Source organism: Tachysurus fulvidraco, chromosome 4, assembly GCF_022655615.1.
Source record: "Tachysurus fulvidraco isolate hzauxx_2018 chromosome 4, HZAU_PFXX_2.0, whole genome shotgun sequence".
Taxonomy (NCBI): Eukaryota; Metazoa; Chordata; class Actinopteri; order Siluriformes; family Bagridae; genus Tachysurus; species Tachysurus fulvidraco.
The window spans coordinates 12,608,729-12,623,708 of NC_062521.1; the positions used below are offsets into that span (position 1 = coordinate 12,608,729).

At 37.7% G+C, this 14,980-nt stretch overlaps 2 protein-coding genes across 6 annotated transcripts in view; both read left to right on the top strand.

Moving 5' to 3' along the window:
• The first annotated feature begins 964 nt into the window (after window positions 1–964).
• pank2 (pantothenate kinase 2) lies at window positions 965–4,772 on the top strand. Of its 2 annotated transcripts, none has more exons than XM_027141979.2 (7): window positions 965–1,332; window positions 1,758–2,110; window positions 2,233–2,486; window positions 2,646–2,822; window positions 3,007–3,130; window positions 3,352–3,477; window positions 3,571–4,772. In XM_027141979.2, exons 1-7 carry the CDS (start codon window positions 1,131–1,133, stop codon window positions 3,619–3,621), a joined length of 1,287 nt encoding a protein of 428 aa, XP_026997780.1. In that variant the 5' UTR covers window positions 965–1,130; the 3' UTR covers window positions 3,622–4,772. The 2 variants fall into 2 exon arrangements, with proteins under 2 accessions (XP_026997780.1, XP_026997779.1); XM_027141978.2 differs by having other exon boundaries at window positions 968–1,419.
• A 309-nt stretch (window positions 4,773–5,081) lies between these two features.
• Window positions 5,082–14,980, top strand: part of loxl3b (lysyl oxidase-like 3b) — a 14,835-nt gene continuing 4,936 nt past the window's right edge. For 2 of the 4 annotated variants that reach the window (XM_027142051.2, XM_047812036.1), the window contains exons 1-9: window positions 5,082–5,268; window positions 7,747–8,082; window positions 8,173–8,336; window positions 8,848–9,059; window positions 11,079–11,135; window positions 12,795–12,869; window positions 13,154–13,361; window positions 13,436–13,616; window positions 13,741–13,895. In XM_027142051.2, coding sequence (XP_026997852.1) covers window positions 7,755–8,082; window positions 8,173–8,336; window positions 8,848–9,059; window positions 11,079–11,135; window positions 12,795–12,869; window positions 13,154–13,361; window positions 13,436–13,616; window positions 13,741–13,895 — 1,380 coding nt within the window. In that variant the 5' untranslated portion in view covers window positions 5,082–5,268; window positions 7,747–7,754. Of the gene's footprint in view, window positions 5,269–7,744; window positions 8,083–8,172; window positions 8,337–8,847; window positions 9,060–11,078; window positions 11,136–12,794; window positions 12,870–13,153; window positions 13,362–13,435; window positions 13,617–13,740; window positions 13,896–14,980 lie in introns of all 4 variants that reach the window. The other 2 variants (XM_047812035.1, XM_027142049.2) reach the window with 2 other exon arrangements.

Sequence of the window (14,980 nt, forward strand, 5' to 3'; positions counted from 1 at the left end):
CATAAATATTTGTTTAGAGGTTTTGGGGGTTTTTTTTTCTTACTAATGGATGTTTTAGAGGATAACTGACAAGCTCCATAACAACAGACAAATAATTGTAAGCAAAGAAAACATGATAAATAAATAAAATGGTATCTGGGGAAAATATTAGCGGTGACTGTTCAATCAACTAGTACACAGTACAACAACAATCAACAGAATATTTTACTGGGTTCCATTGTCAGGAAATCACTATCCACTACTGGAAAATATACATACAATGCAAGAAGAGTTGCCTAAATTCAAACAGCAGAATGTGTTGTAAAGCTACATTGCATGCATATGCCTGTGGGAATTTGCGTATACAGGAATATGCTTTCCACAATGAAAACGCTTTTTTTTTTGTATTGAGCAAGATTTTGATTTACCAGCTGCACAGTGTAGCAGCTCTGAGGACAGAAACCATTTGCTTCCTATTCCATTGAACCGTGAGTGAAAGAGGATGTTGCCTGATAACTAACACAGATGAGATATATGGTCTTGACTGATGCGTAACTGGCATCTTTAACTTTAACCTGTGAGTCTCCTTACCTAACATCAGATGTAATATTTTTGGTCTCAGACCCATTCTCTTAAGGGGTCTATTAACTAATCAGTTCTGGTCACCAGGACTTTTATTGACCATTGAGGTAGGATGTACTTAACCAAGCTGCTAAGCCAGATTATAAACTAATTTGTGAGTGTAAAATTCATTACAGAAAGATGGTTAGAAGGGTTATGACTAAGAGTAAATCCCTTCCGTTCGATTATTTATTTATTTATTTTCCTGTCTTTTTTTTAATCGTATTTGTTACAGTTATGTCTTTTTTTAAAAGCCTTCATTTTTTCAAACAAAGATCTCTTTTCTGGCTCTAACTCAGTTCAGCTATCCCGAGTGATGATTGGTCCGTCGCAAATTCGTCTGCCATGACGCACACTTCCAGTGACCAATCATGCGTCTCATGCTTGTGTTGTAAACAGAGACGTGAATTCAGCTGGACACGCAGTTCGAGAATATTAATGGACAATTCTCCGAACAGAATGAGAATTTGTCCGATTTGAATTCTATAGTCGTACGTTTAAAGGCTACGAAAAGCGGGCGCGTCTCTGTCATGGAGCTGAACGGTTATGTCTGTGACAGTGAGGCTAACGATAAGGAGACACAGCCGCTCCATCACAGGGCCGAAGTGCCTGGTACCGCTACAGTGGATATGGAGCGCAGTCCTGCCGCAGGAGGCGCTCACCGAGAGCGTCGAGTGTCGTACTCGAGGTCGGGGAGACAGAGGATCGACTCGCTGAAGAAAAACAGGCCGCGTACGTGTTCCCGTTTTGGCTCTAGCATTAGCAAGCTAGCTACACAGCATCGGGGTGTTATTTCTCACAATAAACATAAAGTTACAGGTTCGGCTCACTATATAACGTTGTTTTGTGTAATCCTAATGAAAGTCATATTTTTCTCGATATAAATTATTTTTTTATAGTATAATGTATATGTGGTGCCACGCCCACAACGTACCTAATATCTACGTTTACTGTTATGATACTCATTATAACGTGTTAGTTAAAGGTCATCTATAATGAATACTAAATGTCTACATTGCACTGTATATCAATATCAACGTGTTTCGGCAGATTATATTATCCCTAAAGCTATAGGGCACATGGATAAATCAGTGGGGAGGATATGCAGTTTTGTCAACCATAGAAAATGAACTCTGTTGTTTTATTTTGTTTCATAGCTTTCCCGTGGTTTGGCATGGACATAGGTGGTACTTTGGTAAAGCTGGTTTACTTCGAGCCCAAAGACATTACAGCAGAAGAAGAGCAGGAGGAGGTTGAAAGTCTGAAAAGTATCCGCCATTACCTCACCTCAAACACAGCCTATGGCAAAACGGGCATCCGAGATGTGCACCTCGAACTGCCCGACCTGACCCTGTGGGGGCGTAGGGGCAGTTTACATTTCATTCGCTTTCCCACACAAGATCTTCCTGCTTTCCTGCAAATGGCCAGAGACAAGCATTTTTCCAGCCTGCATACCACCCTCTGTGCCACTGGTGGGGGCGCATACAAGTTTGAGGCTGATTTCCGAACAGTGTGTACTTGCCTGATTTATTTAAATCACATGCCTACAAACATAGATTTTAGTGTTGAGATTTGTTTGCCAGTATATTATGTTTCATTAAATTGGCACCTGCCCTGGTTCTTCTTTCTAAGATGGCAGACCTGCAGCTTCTGAAGCTGGACGAGTTTGACTGTCTGATTAAGGGTGTCCTTTATATTGACTCAGTGGTCTCATGTGGGCCTGCTGAATGTTACTACTATGAAAACCCCACCGGCACGGAGCAGTGTGAACAGAAAGCCTACAATCTGGAAAACCCTTACCCTCTGCTCTTGGTTAACATCGGCTCAGGGGTCAGCATACTGGCGGTCTATTCCAAAGACAACTACAAAAGAGTCACTGGTACCAGGTCAGTCAGGGTTTAAAATGAGGTACAGTTCATTAAATACATAATAAGACATTATTTAATTACATTGAGTGTCATCAGTTGATGTGATCAGTAGAGTCAGATTATAGATTACTGGGGACTGTAGAATCCATTTGCTTATTTGTTTGTCACTTTTCTTAGTTTGGGTGGTGGTACTTTCCTTGGACTGTGTTGCTTGCTCACTGGCTGCTCAACTTTTGAAGAGGCGTTGGAAATGGCTTCAAGGGGGGAAAGCACTTGTGTGGATAAACTGGTCAAAGATATTTATGGGGGTGACTATGAGAGATTTGGCTTGCCAGGATGGGCCGTTGCTTCTAGGTACGTGCAAAACCCAGCACATCACAAACACACAGCCATAGCTTCAAATTAAGAATTTGATAGTTCTATAAAATGAGATGCCTCCTGATAAAATATGACATCTTTTGTGTTAAAGTCATGATGTTATATAAATGGCAAACATGCAACATAAAGAGGTGTATAAGTTTATTTGCATATTTTTTAGTTTTGGGAGCATGATGTCCAAAGAAAAGCGTGATTCTGTCTCAAAAGAGGATTTGGCTAGAGCCACACTTGTCACCATCACAAACAACATTGGTTCAATCACACGCATGTGTGCACAAAATGAGGTATGGGCCACACTGCTACATGTAAATAAATGTTTCTGCTTAATGTTTTTTAGTCAAATTTCCCTTGTCTCTCAGCCTCTTTACGGTGCTGCCTTGTGGAATCTGGATCAAGCAGCATTGTACAGGGCTATGAGTGACCAGGGTCAATGCAGCTGTACCATGAGTTTGAATTGTTCAGTGAACTCTGTTCCGAGGATGTTTGATAAATGTTTCTGATTTAGAGCATTGAGAGAGTGGTGTTTGTTGGGAACTTCTTGCGGGTGAACACACTATCCATGAAGCTACTGGCGTATGCGTTGGACTACTGGAGTAATGGACAGCTCAAAGCTCTTTTCCTCAGACACGAGGTGTGTGTGTGTTGTAGGACAAATCATACAGAAACACTAAAAGATTATGTTGCTTCTGGATAAGTGACTGTTCATTCTGTGTTCTTTCCAAAGGGCTACTTTGGTGCTGTTGGGGCGCTGTTGGAACTGTTGAACTCATCTTGATCATTGCCGTCATCTGAAGAGTACTACCAAAATTCTCAGTAACTCAGGGGTTTCACCACAGACACCTTGACACTCTGGTTATTATCCCATGAGCAAAAGTAACGATGCATATATTATCAATGGACATTGTGTAATATAGTGGCTGTGTAATTAGGTCATCTGTTAGTTTTATAATGGATAGCCCTTACTATAGCTCTGATCCCAGGGTATTGGCTCAGGTAAAACATTTAGCTTTTGACTTATTATTTTGGATCGTACAACAAACAAACCCTTATGAGCCATGATATATAAGGATACACACACTAGAGAGCATGCTATGTAATATTTTGTAAATGTTTTAAGCATTTCAATTAATAATGTCCAAAGGCGTGATGGAATTCCCATATGTAATATGATTAGAGACCAAGTCAGGGCAGTCAGTACTTTTCCTGTGTATTGTGTAGGCACACGTTTCTGTAGGTTCAGAAGCCATCTTTACATCCTTCTATCATATTTTTTCACAATTATATATATGCATTTCAAGAAATTGTTAAATTACATATAGTGTTTTAGACATGTATTTTTCTGTAGATTTATAAATATAAAATACAGGCAGAATGATGTTTTTTTAATTGAACAACTTATTTTACAAAGGAAACATAAAGGGCTATACACAGTAAAAATATTACATGAAGGAAACATGGTCCATCAACTTTTACATATCTAGTCTGTAAATGGAGGTAGATGTACCTTGCCTCCTAGGGAGCAAATTTTCATGCATTTCTAGTGTGTATTAAAGAATTTCATAGAAGTTTGGACCTTCAACTATCTCCGGACTAATCAAAGACAAGGTCTTGACAGGGATTGTGGGCCAATACTGTTTTCCTTTTACCTCACAGTACAACTGTAAGAATGTTTTTTTCCCCCCAACCTTTTTGGTACATTTAATTATAACATCATAAATATATATTAAACAGTTTCTTCTGTATGTCCTACAGTATGCTGTATGTCATGAAAAGTGCCTAAATAAAAGACAATCCTCTGACAAAGCTGTTCAAATGACATTGATTGCCATCAGATATGATCTTGAAAGGTGATTTACAGGGAATGTATTGAGACCCACCGTTGTACTGTTTGTTATCTACTTTTATAATACAAATATTTCAATCCTGTACATGGCTCGGTGTATTTACTCAGTTCATGAAGGCAATTGATTATCTGAAACGCCATTGTTATTGCTGCATGCAGAGACACACGAGTCTCAGAAGAACCGCTACAGCTTGGAGCTTTAAGGACGCGACTCCAGGCACGCAGACGGAAACATGGAAAAACGCTCCTTAACAGTGAAAGGTCCAGTGTGTGTTTTCTGAAGAAACTTGCCAGCTGTCTCAACTCCTCCCTCTCTCTCTCTCTCTCTCTCTCTCTCTCTCTCTCTCTCTCTCTCTCTCTCTCTCTCTCTCTCTCTCCCCCCCCTCTCTCATTCTCTAGCACATTTATTCTTTCAGTTCGCTCTTTGCAGTAGCTATGTCGAGTCTTCAGCGATCTAAGCCATTTTATAGCCTTTTTCCATTGTGTTAAACAGTTAAAAAAAAAAAAAAAAAGTCTTCAGGTCATCGAAGCAAAACGGAAAGATATCGATAAGCTTTTTTTTTCCAACAAAAAAAAAAGGTAGGTGCCAATGTTAGATATTGTCCTTTTAATTAATTTCCTATATGTTTTGTTGCTCCGCGAGTTTGTTTTGACGGTATTTAAGGCTGTGATGAGAGAATCGGGGCTGGTCGACACGTAGACTTCTACATGTATGTCTCATTGCATTTGTAGTGACTTCATTTTTTTTCTTCAGTCGCTTGAAATTGACCTCATTTGAAAAGTTTTATTCAACTTTTTTCTTTCGGTTTTTTTGGGACAGTTAAATAAACCTTAAGGTATATATTTTTTCATTGTTAGTTACATAGTATTAACCACTGATTTAAACATCCCTCATCATGCTAACTGCTGAGGGTCCTGGGATGTGTCCTCTGATTTCTTGGTCAGATATGTTATTCTCTAAATTGTAATAACAGTCAGTAAACTCAATAAAGTGATTAGTTGTGTGTTTGCTGTGTTTCAGTTTGGATGGTTTCTCATATTAGGTGCACACAGTACACCTAAAGCAGCTTCCATATTTCATCAAATAAACTGTATGAAAGTACAAATTGATCTCTTACTAGTCCATCGTGTTAGCTTGAAGACCTCTGTAATTGTTGTCTGCTGAAGTAACATGCACTATATGTCTGTCCTTTTTTTGCCCTAACTGCCTCATGAGGGGCTTATAGTTATGTCATGGTGAGTGTAGAGAAATTTCAACAACAGGGGTTGAAATCCATCCATAAAAAACATAATTCAGTAAAAATGGTGACAAAAGTCAACCCAACCAAAAGCATTACAAGTGGTCATATCAAGTAGACTCTGGATTTGACTCATGCACCACTAGGCCCATGGTGCCCTGCCAGTCAATCTCATAATCTACTGTAAGTATCCACTCTGGCAGACCACTTTTCTGTCAGATATAGTTGTGAAATGTAAACCTCTGGGCCTGCTGCTGTTGAAATGTGGCAATTTTGAAAGAATTCTAAAAACTTTGAAGAGATTATTTATCAGATTTAATGTATGATAGACATAGAGATAAAGTCTGTAGCATGTCTTTCAATCAGTTTATATTTTTATAGGGCTCCATGTAGCATTGTTAAAGATATCATGTGCAGTTTTGTGCATTCAGTGTATGCAGAATTTGTAGGGGTCTGCAATGCTAGAAGGCTTATGATGTGTTTGACATTTTCATTTGAACTAAGACCTTTTTTAAACACAATCCACCATGATGTGTTATGTTAGCTAGCAGTTCTGTAGAAGCAACTGTGGCCATATGCTATACAAAAAGCAAAGAGGCGCTTGCAATTAATTTGTAATAATAGAAGGGACATAATTTTAGTATCATTACCTGCTACATGCTATTAAGTGAGCAAAATGAAGGCAAAATGTCTTTAAATCCAGTAAGATCTAATATTTCTTAATTATAGCAAAAGCACTGGAAGGGAAGATAATTGGCCACAGACCAGGTTTTTTTCTACAAGTTACCATTAAGTATTGGTTTGTCCCAACTGGTGGTAAGCTATAACAGGAGATAATGATGTTTCTTCATTATTTTAAAATCCAGGGCCAGAATACAAAGCCATAAATGTGCTATTTATTTAAAGTCTGCAAATATCTCCCTGGATTTCACTATGGTTCTCTATGGACTTTATTATCTGTCAAGCACCAAGCAAATATCAAGCAATAAGTTATACAGTAAATAGTAACAATTTACATTGCAGTGTCTAAAACTACTGTCTAAAGTATTTGTGTTAAAGTCATTATTTAATGATCACTTAACTTGAATAGGTTTAATCTAAATCTAAAGTTCAGAAATACAGCATGCTACCGGTGCCAGTATATATAATGGTACCTTTTTATTTCTAATGTTGGATTATATTCACTAGTTCATTAAATAGTGTCAAATATAGAAATGTATAGCCTATTAAAAATGGTATCCCTGGCTGCAAAATGTTTAAGAAGTCCTGATTTATTGAACAAAAAATAATTGTAATAAATTTAAGGAATTGTTATAATATATATGTATATTTTATAGAATTCATCATGTCTGATTGACCATGCAAATATGCAAGGACTATCCTTTTGGTTTTCTCACAGCACTGCTGGACTTGCAACACTGACTGTGTAGTCATTGTTGTTTCAAGCTCAGACTAGTGAAAAATATGCCTTGTATTTTGAACTATGCTTCAAGCATCCCGGGTCAGTCAGGTGAAAGATCGAAGGTTAGACATTATTCCCAAATGCCTGTTAAAAATGAGGCCTTAGTGAGAAGCTGGATCTGCCTTATTTACTTCAACAAATAGTCATGAAAACACAACTACAGTATATACAGGACTTGTATGTGTATATACAGTATGCACAGTGTTAGTGGCTCAACCCTTTGGCCACCTTGTTTTGTCTTTTCTAGACAGCTGGTTCACATCAGGCCCTCAAGCATCCTCTCAGACAGACATATTCGATATCCATGCATCTGTACAGCATTTCATCAGAGTTCTTTTTCACCTTTCTTCTCTGCAGATCCAGCTATGGAGCAGTCTCAGTGGTGGAGACACATAATCTTCTTCTTTCTTGCCATTTGTTTCATCATGGTTTCATCATGCTTTGCTCAGACAGCGTCCACTGTGCGCCCAAGTACCACCCCAAGAGTCAAGTCACCCGAGCATCTGAAGTTCCGACTTACTGGTCATCCACGAAAGCATAATGAGGGCAGAATTGAGGTTTTCTATAAGGGTGAATGGGGAACCATCTGTGATGATGACTTCTCACTGGCCAATGCTCATGTGCTCTGTCGCCAGCTCGGGTTTGTCTCTGCTACAGGCTGGGCCCACAGTGCCAAATACGGCAAAGGCACAGGTAACAATACATGGCATGCTAATTTAACCTCTCAAAAATTGCAATCAGGGCACTTTTTTTCAACTGCCTCATATTGTGTGTGTGTTTCAGGTAAGATCTGGTTAGATAACGTGCAGTGCAGTGGCAGTGAGAGAAGTATATCAGTGTGTAAGTCACGTGGATGGGGCAACAGTGATTGTACTCATGATGAAGATGCTGGAGTGATCTGTAAGGATGAGAGGCTGCCAGGATTTGTTGACTCCAACATCATAGAGGTAGAGTCCGTACCAAACTGTCTCATCTACACAAAATAAACTATATTTCTATGTATCAGTGAATGAATAAAACCTAATGCTAAATGCTTGGGTAATTAAACTTTCTTATATAAATAAATAAATAGATAGATAGATAGATAGATAAATAAATAAATAAATAAGAAAGAAAGAAAGAAAGAAAGAAAGAAAGAAAGGAAGAAAGAAAGAAAGAAAAGAAAAAAGATTCATATTCTAACTATATTACAGTCCTTGAATTTCTTAACTTTTCTGCGGAAAGCATTTTGTGGCCTACTTCTACACCATGATTTTCTGATTATTTGATGTCTGCTACTGGCTTTCCATTTACCCCTCAACACGGACATCTGTGAAAAATTTGCTTAAATTGACCTTTCCCTGACTGAATCTTCAGCTCTCTGTGTCTTGTTTTGAAATTTTACAGCCTTGTCTCTCTTGCCAATATTTTCTCTTACTGGTTTCCTTCGTGTTTGGCTGCTTTTTGTCTGGCTCTCAGGTGCAGGTAGATGAAAGGAATGTGGAGGAGGTGCGTCTCCGGCCGGTGGTGTCAAGCAAGCGTCTGCCAGTGATAGAGGGAGTGGTGGAAGTGAGGTATAAAGAGAGCTGGGCCCAAATCTGTGATAACGGATGGACACCTAAAAACTCAAGAGTTGTCTGTGGAATGATGGGTTTCCCCCATGAGAGGAAGGTCAACAAGAACTTCTACAAGTGAGTGTCCATGGAAAGATTTAGTTTTATGTGGTCACTTTGGAGGCAGTTATTTAGCTTCCCAGATCACAATCTCTGCCCACACAGAGGCATGCTGAGAAATGGAAATAATGAATCACACCTGTGTGTTAGCTGGCCAAGACTGGCCTGCATCTGATAGGATGCGCAATGTTGCTTCACTTTTGCTCCATATAGTACATACACACAGAATACACACAGACAAGTAAACACCATGCACACACAGCATATATGGATTGAATATGTTACATTTTCATGCCCTACAGACAGTACTGGTACTCATAGACATGCAAGTCTGTTTGCTGTTTGCACAAAAACACAGAGAGCAGTATGTTAGTGCACAGGTTTAAGAGTGAAATGACTTGAGTCAATGGTTCATTATGTTGTCTAAGGGAAGGGGGAACTCTATCTACGAGTATACATTAACACAAACTACCATAGCCATAGTAGTTCTTTATATTTGAAGTGTATGAGCTTAGATTTTGCTTTATTAAGAGGATGCTTGCAGAAAGTAGTATTTGCTTTTTTCTCCAAAAAATGAATACTTTTATTTCTTTAAGATTGAATATAAAAAAATGGCTGTTCTTGTGTCATTAACAAATGGAGTACCTTTTTTAAACAGAATATTAGATGGAATGTCTGACTTTTAGAGATCTCTGTTTCACCAAAGTTCAGCGTCAGCCATCAAGCCATCCCCCTTTCCCCACACACTGTCACAAACAAGTACACAACCACACAAAAGATCCAACACCACTACCAAAAATTTACAAGGAAACACACACGCACACAAACACACATACATTTTTTAAGTCTAACTGCATGTGAGTTAAGTTTTACCTTAAGAAATTTCAGTTTTCCACAAATCCACAAAATTTCATATTCCACAGCTTCAGAAATATTCTCTGTTGGTAAAGAGGGGTTTTTTATAAAAAGAAAAAAGAAAAGACAAAAGAAAAAAAAACTGATTAGGTTGGTTGATTAGCTTAATCTCTGAATATATGAGTAAAATTTAGAAGTACTTAAACATTTTAAAAATGTAAATAGATAGAAAAATGTAAATGTTTGCATTTAAATTCTAAGTTTAGCAGCATGTACAATAATAAGAACCCTTAATCAGTCACCTATAATTTCCTGTTGTATATATATATAAGGTAACACAGAGGCCAAAGTCTTTTAATTGTTCATTAACATGGGAAGGATGTTTAGAATAATACAAATACATTAAGGAAAGGTTAGAATCATATGTTCAGCAATATCTTAGTTACAAAAACATTTCCTGAACCTTTTTTAAAAAGGTACCAAAGGGGGCAATAATTCTGAAGCCGATGTTAAATGTATGTAAATGCAATATTAAAGGCAGTTGTGGATTAGTGTACTATTTTCTAGAGGTTACAATCAACAATCAATCAAGTTTTTCATGCAAATAGACATGAAATGTTGGATATATCATAGCCATTTTCACCAAGGATGTTGATAATTATGGAGCTTCCTTTACACTATACCCACTTGTGCAGTATATTATGGGATTTCTACTTCCCCACAGGAGCTTTTACAGTTTCTAGGATATTTTTGGAGCCGGTAAATGGAACCCTGTTAGTACTGTGGAATGTCTGATGTTGGAGAAATATGCAAAGCACACCGCTTTAATACATAACACACACTACCTCATTCTTTGAAATCAAAACACGTCCGACACACTAGTGTGCTGCTGTCTCTTGGAAAATGTGACGAGTGTAATAGTAATTATTAAATTATTAAGATGATATTTCAAATAGTTTTAAATCATACTAAGAATAATAATGTAAACTGGTCATTCTCATAACAGGCTATGTCAAATTTAAATAATATTAATAGTTATAACTTTCTTCATGAGAATGGTGACATTTGTAGGATGCGCATCAGCCAAGATAATATTACACATCCATGTACACAACGAGTGTATGTATGTCTTTGTGTCTTTCTGTGTGTGTCTATGTCCACGTGGCAATCCCTTCCTTCCAGAAATCTAAGAAAGAGATCCGCTGAACAAAAAGTCAAAATTCGAGTAAAAGCAAACAGGTACCATCTAAGGGGGAGAAACCTGCAGTGCTCTCCCCCTAGAGGTCTCTAATGTATTGTTTCTTGTAGAGACTCATCTTTAGTGGTAGTCACTTTCTAACTAACACATCACTTTGCTTTAGCATGAACCTTGTTTTCAATTAATTGCTTAATTATCTAATGGATAATTAAGGCTAATGCACGTGCTTTTGTTTTGTTTGTTTCTTAAAGAAACCTTTGTCCAATGTTAACCATGCCTGATTGCCCTTTACAGCATCTTACAGCAATAAAAGTAGTCTCTAAACCTTCTCCCATTTCATCATAAAGGTGTAGACTTACATCCACACTGATTGTGGTTGTCTCTGGTCTCTGTCACATGTTTATTGTCATTTTGGGTTGGGTTTAATTAATTTGTCTCAAATAATTAGCAGGATATGTGACAGTAATAGTAGGCTTTATTAAATAATGGAGCCAAGCACCTAAAATACATGATGCATAAGAAAATAGTATACCTACATAGACCTGTAGATGGATGACAGATAATCTAGGAAGGTACAATCCTTATAGTCGCTTAGTAAGAGGCACTATGAGGTTCCTGATACTATGAGGACAGTTATGGTCTCTTACACCTAATTTATAAGTAATGTAGAAGTTTTATTTCAAATTTTCTGTGTTGGTCATCTTAACATTTCTGATTTCAGATATCTCTAATATAATTATTGAGTGATGTCTGAAGCATGAAAATCATAACCTATATTGATTTAAGGGCTAAAGATAAAATCTCTGTGTACTGGTTTTAAAGGAAAACAGAGAAAGTCACATGGGCCTGGTGATTATAGTGAGAGAGAATAAATATAGATGGGAATGACAGAGTAGGAATGGAGAGAATGGCACAGGGATAAATGACCCAATGGAAAACGTTCCCATCTGTTTGTTCTATTGCAAAAATTTAAAGCTATGCCTATGCCAAAAAAACATAAGGAAACTGAGAGAGATAAATAAGAGGGTTTGGTTACTCATGACATCATCATAAAGCAACTCAGTTTCATTACTACTATTTACTAACTATTCTAATAACACTTTCTACTAATGTATGTATCTATTATTTTAAGATATTACACACCATGATGGTACCTTTAAGTGACACTTGTTTCAAGAGCTGTTTATCTATTTTAATGTCAATGTTTCTGCATGTGTACTACAGCTGCATCTCATGTATAACTATGTATACTGATAAACTATATGACTGAAAGAATGTGGACACACAAGCTCCAGAAAGGCATAAAGTGCCAAGGAAGGAGTGGAAGAACTGCAATGTCTGGGTCTATCACTCTCAGCATGAACAGGCATGTGTCTGTGCCCCAGGCATCCTCAAGCAACATCCACACTGGACCTCAGTAATGATCTTGAGGCTCTCCAAAAGCTAGTGGAATTCCTTACAGAAGATTTAAGAAAGGTTATAAGTACAGCAAAGTGGGGAATAAATCTTGATTGGGACATTAAATACGTTCATATTGGTATGATTGTTCAGGTGTCCACATACTTATGGCATAGATGCTGAACCTTTTCTTTTTTTAACCACCTTTCCCATGTACCCGTAACATGTAGATTTACATATGCATGTTAGAGTTAGAATGGAAATGTGAATGTTTTCAGACTTAATGGGTGTTTGCATTGCAGGCAAGAAGCCAAAGCTAAAGCCAAAACTAAAGTTAGCTTTAAGTCTAAACCTGGCAACTCGGCCACAGAAAAAAGGTAAACTTGGTAAAAACGGGGTTAATGGGGATATTGACCATCATTATCCTTGTGCAGCTGCTGAGAATGTTTACAGATGTTTGCATTTTTGTTGCGACAAAAAAGTTGTTTATTTCAACTGTTTTAGTTTTTTAGACTAGAGTTTGCTCCAAAGAGACTGAATAAAATGGAAGAAAAAAAATATATTTTTAGTTGTACATGATACTATTTTACTAAATTGTGAACATTTTAACAGAGTAATATTTCGCACAGACACATGTCCTCATTATCCATCTCTATGTTAGACTGTATGCAGAGCGGCAGAAGAATCATTTCCTGGTTCACTCTGTGGCTTGTTTAGGCACAGAGGTTCACCTAGCTGCCTGTCCTCTGGAGTTCAACCTAGTCAATACCACGGACACATGCCAAGGTGGCATGCCTGCTGTTGTCAGCTGTGTGCCTGGACCGGAATATGCGCAAAATCGTGCCATCAAGAAACCAGTCAAATCCTCGGTAATATGATGTGTGTATAACCTATGTATTCTAGCCTGCATGACTATTCTTAATAATTGTTTTCTTTTGTTCAGGCAACAGTGCGTCTAAAAGGTGGGGCAAAGATAGGAGAGGGCCGTGTAGAGGTGCTGAAGGGCAGTGAATGGGGGACGGTGTGTGATGATCGCTGGAACATGCAGACTGCCAGCGTGGTGTGCAGAGAACTGGGCTATGGATCCGCTAAGGAGGCCCTTACTGGAGCTCGAATGGGACAAGGTGTGATGGAGAAACCTGGAATAAATACAGCAAGCAAATGCTTGGAAATGTAAATCAAAGCCTTTCCTGTTCAATAGTTTGCATAATGTTTCCGAGATTGTGTGTGTGTATGTGTGTGTTACAGGCATAGGTCCAATCTACATGAATGAGGTCCAGTGCACAGGTCATGAGCGTTCTCTGTGGAACTGTCGCTATAAGAACATTACTGATGAAGACTGCAAGCACACAGAGGATGCTGCAGTCCGATGTAACGTGCCATACATGGGGTTTGAGAAAACGGTCAGAGTCACGCTTCTTTTACACAAATAAGTCCTAGAGGTGTAACTATACACTCTGCTTAGAATTTGGTTCACAATAAATGATACTGGTTTCATGATTTATTTTAATTTGAAACGAAGCTCCAAAGTTGGATAAAATGCATTGTTTTGCTGCAGTGCTTGCTATATATTTTAACTTTATGGGTTGTGTAGCTTGTGTTCAAATAGTGCAATTACTGAAGATACATAATTAATGAATCAGATATTTCTACAGAGCATGTAGTCATAACTTTAAAGTGCAATGCACACAAAGTCATTGCACCCTTAATAAACACTACTTAATGTGCATAAGCTAAAGTAAAGTGCTGTGTAGTCATATAACTGACATACAGTATGATAACTAACGTAGTTTCTGTTAGTCATATAACTGTTTTTTTTATAGAACACTTTAAGAATGATTGCTTCTTTTTGTCATGACCCAGTCAAGCGTTTGTTGTGGCAAGGGTTTATAAACTGTACAGAAATTAGAATCTAATGATTTTTGTTCCTTGTATTGTTGCTTTATTGTTATTTCTGCTTTTAATTATGTCATTAATATATGCATAGAATGATCCAATGTCTTTGACAGTGATGCAGTGATACTGTAATGCAGTCAATAGTTTCTTTTCCTAATCAGAAACAAATTTTCTGGTGCTTAGACTAATGGACCATATCTTCACTGAGCACCAGGATATCAGTTATGCTACGTCTGTTATTTATTTACTTATTATTGTATTGAAATTTTGCAACTGAATCATTGCATCATGGCAGTGTATTTCTGCAAATTGGATTTCAATAATTATCCAGATATTATCTTATAAGCTACAGTATGCTCTTATGGGTAATGTACTGCTAAAATTGTTATATAACATGATGTGAACTCATTGTGATACTAGACACTATAATATTGGCCAAATATACAAAATGTTTGAAAACACTGCTTGCTGTAATACATATGATGCAGTTATCACTGGGGCTTGAAATTTGTGGCTTTGTGGTGGTTACTCATGAGTAGACAGCATTTTACCTCAATCTGAACAAAACCAAGCCACTCATGACCCAGTCAAG

Coding starts and splice junctions, on each gene's coding strand:
- pank2 (XM_027141978.2), top strand. CDS start 1,131: ATGGAGCTGAACGGTTATGTCTGTGACAGTGAGGCTAACGATAAGGAG. Junction 2,487..2,645: donor AAAAGAGTCACTGGTACCAG/GTCAGTCAGGGT, acceptor CACTTTTCTTAG/TTTGGGTGGTGGTACTTTCC. Junction 3,478..3,570: donor CTCTTTTCCTCAGACACGAG/GTGTGTGTGTGT, acceptor TTCTTTCCAAAG/GGCTACTTTGGTGCTGTTGG.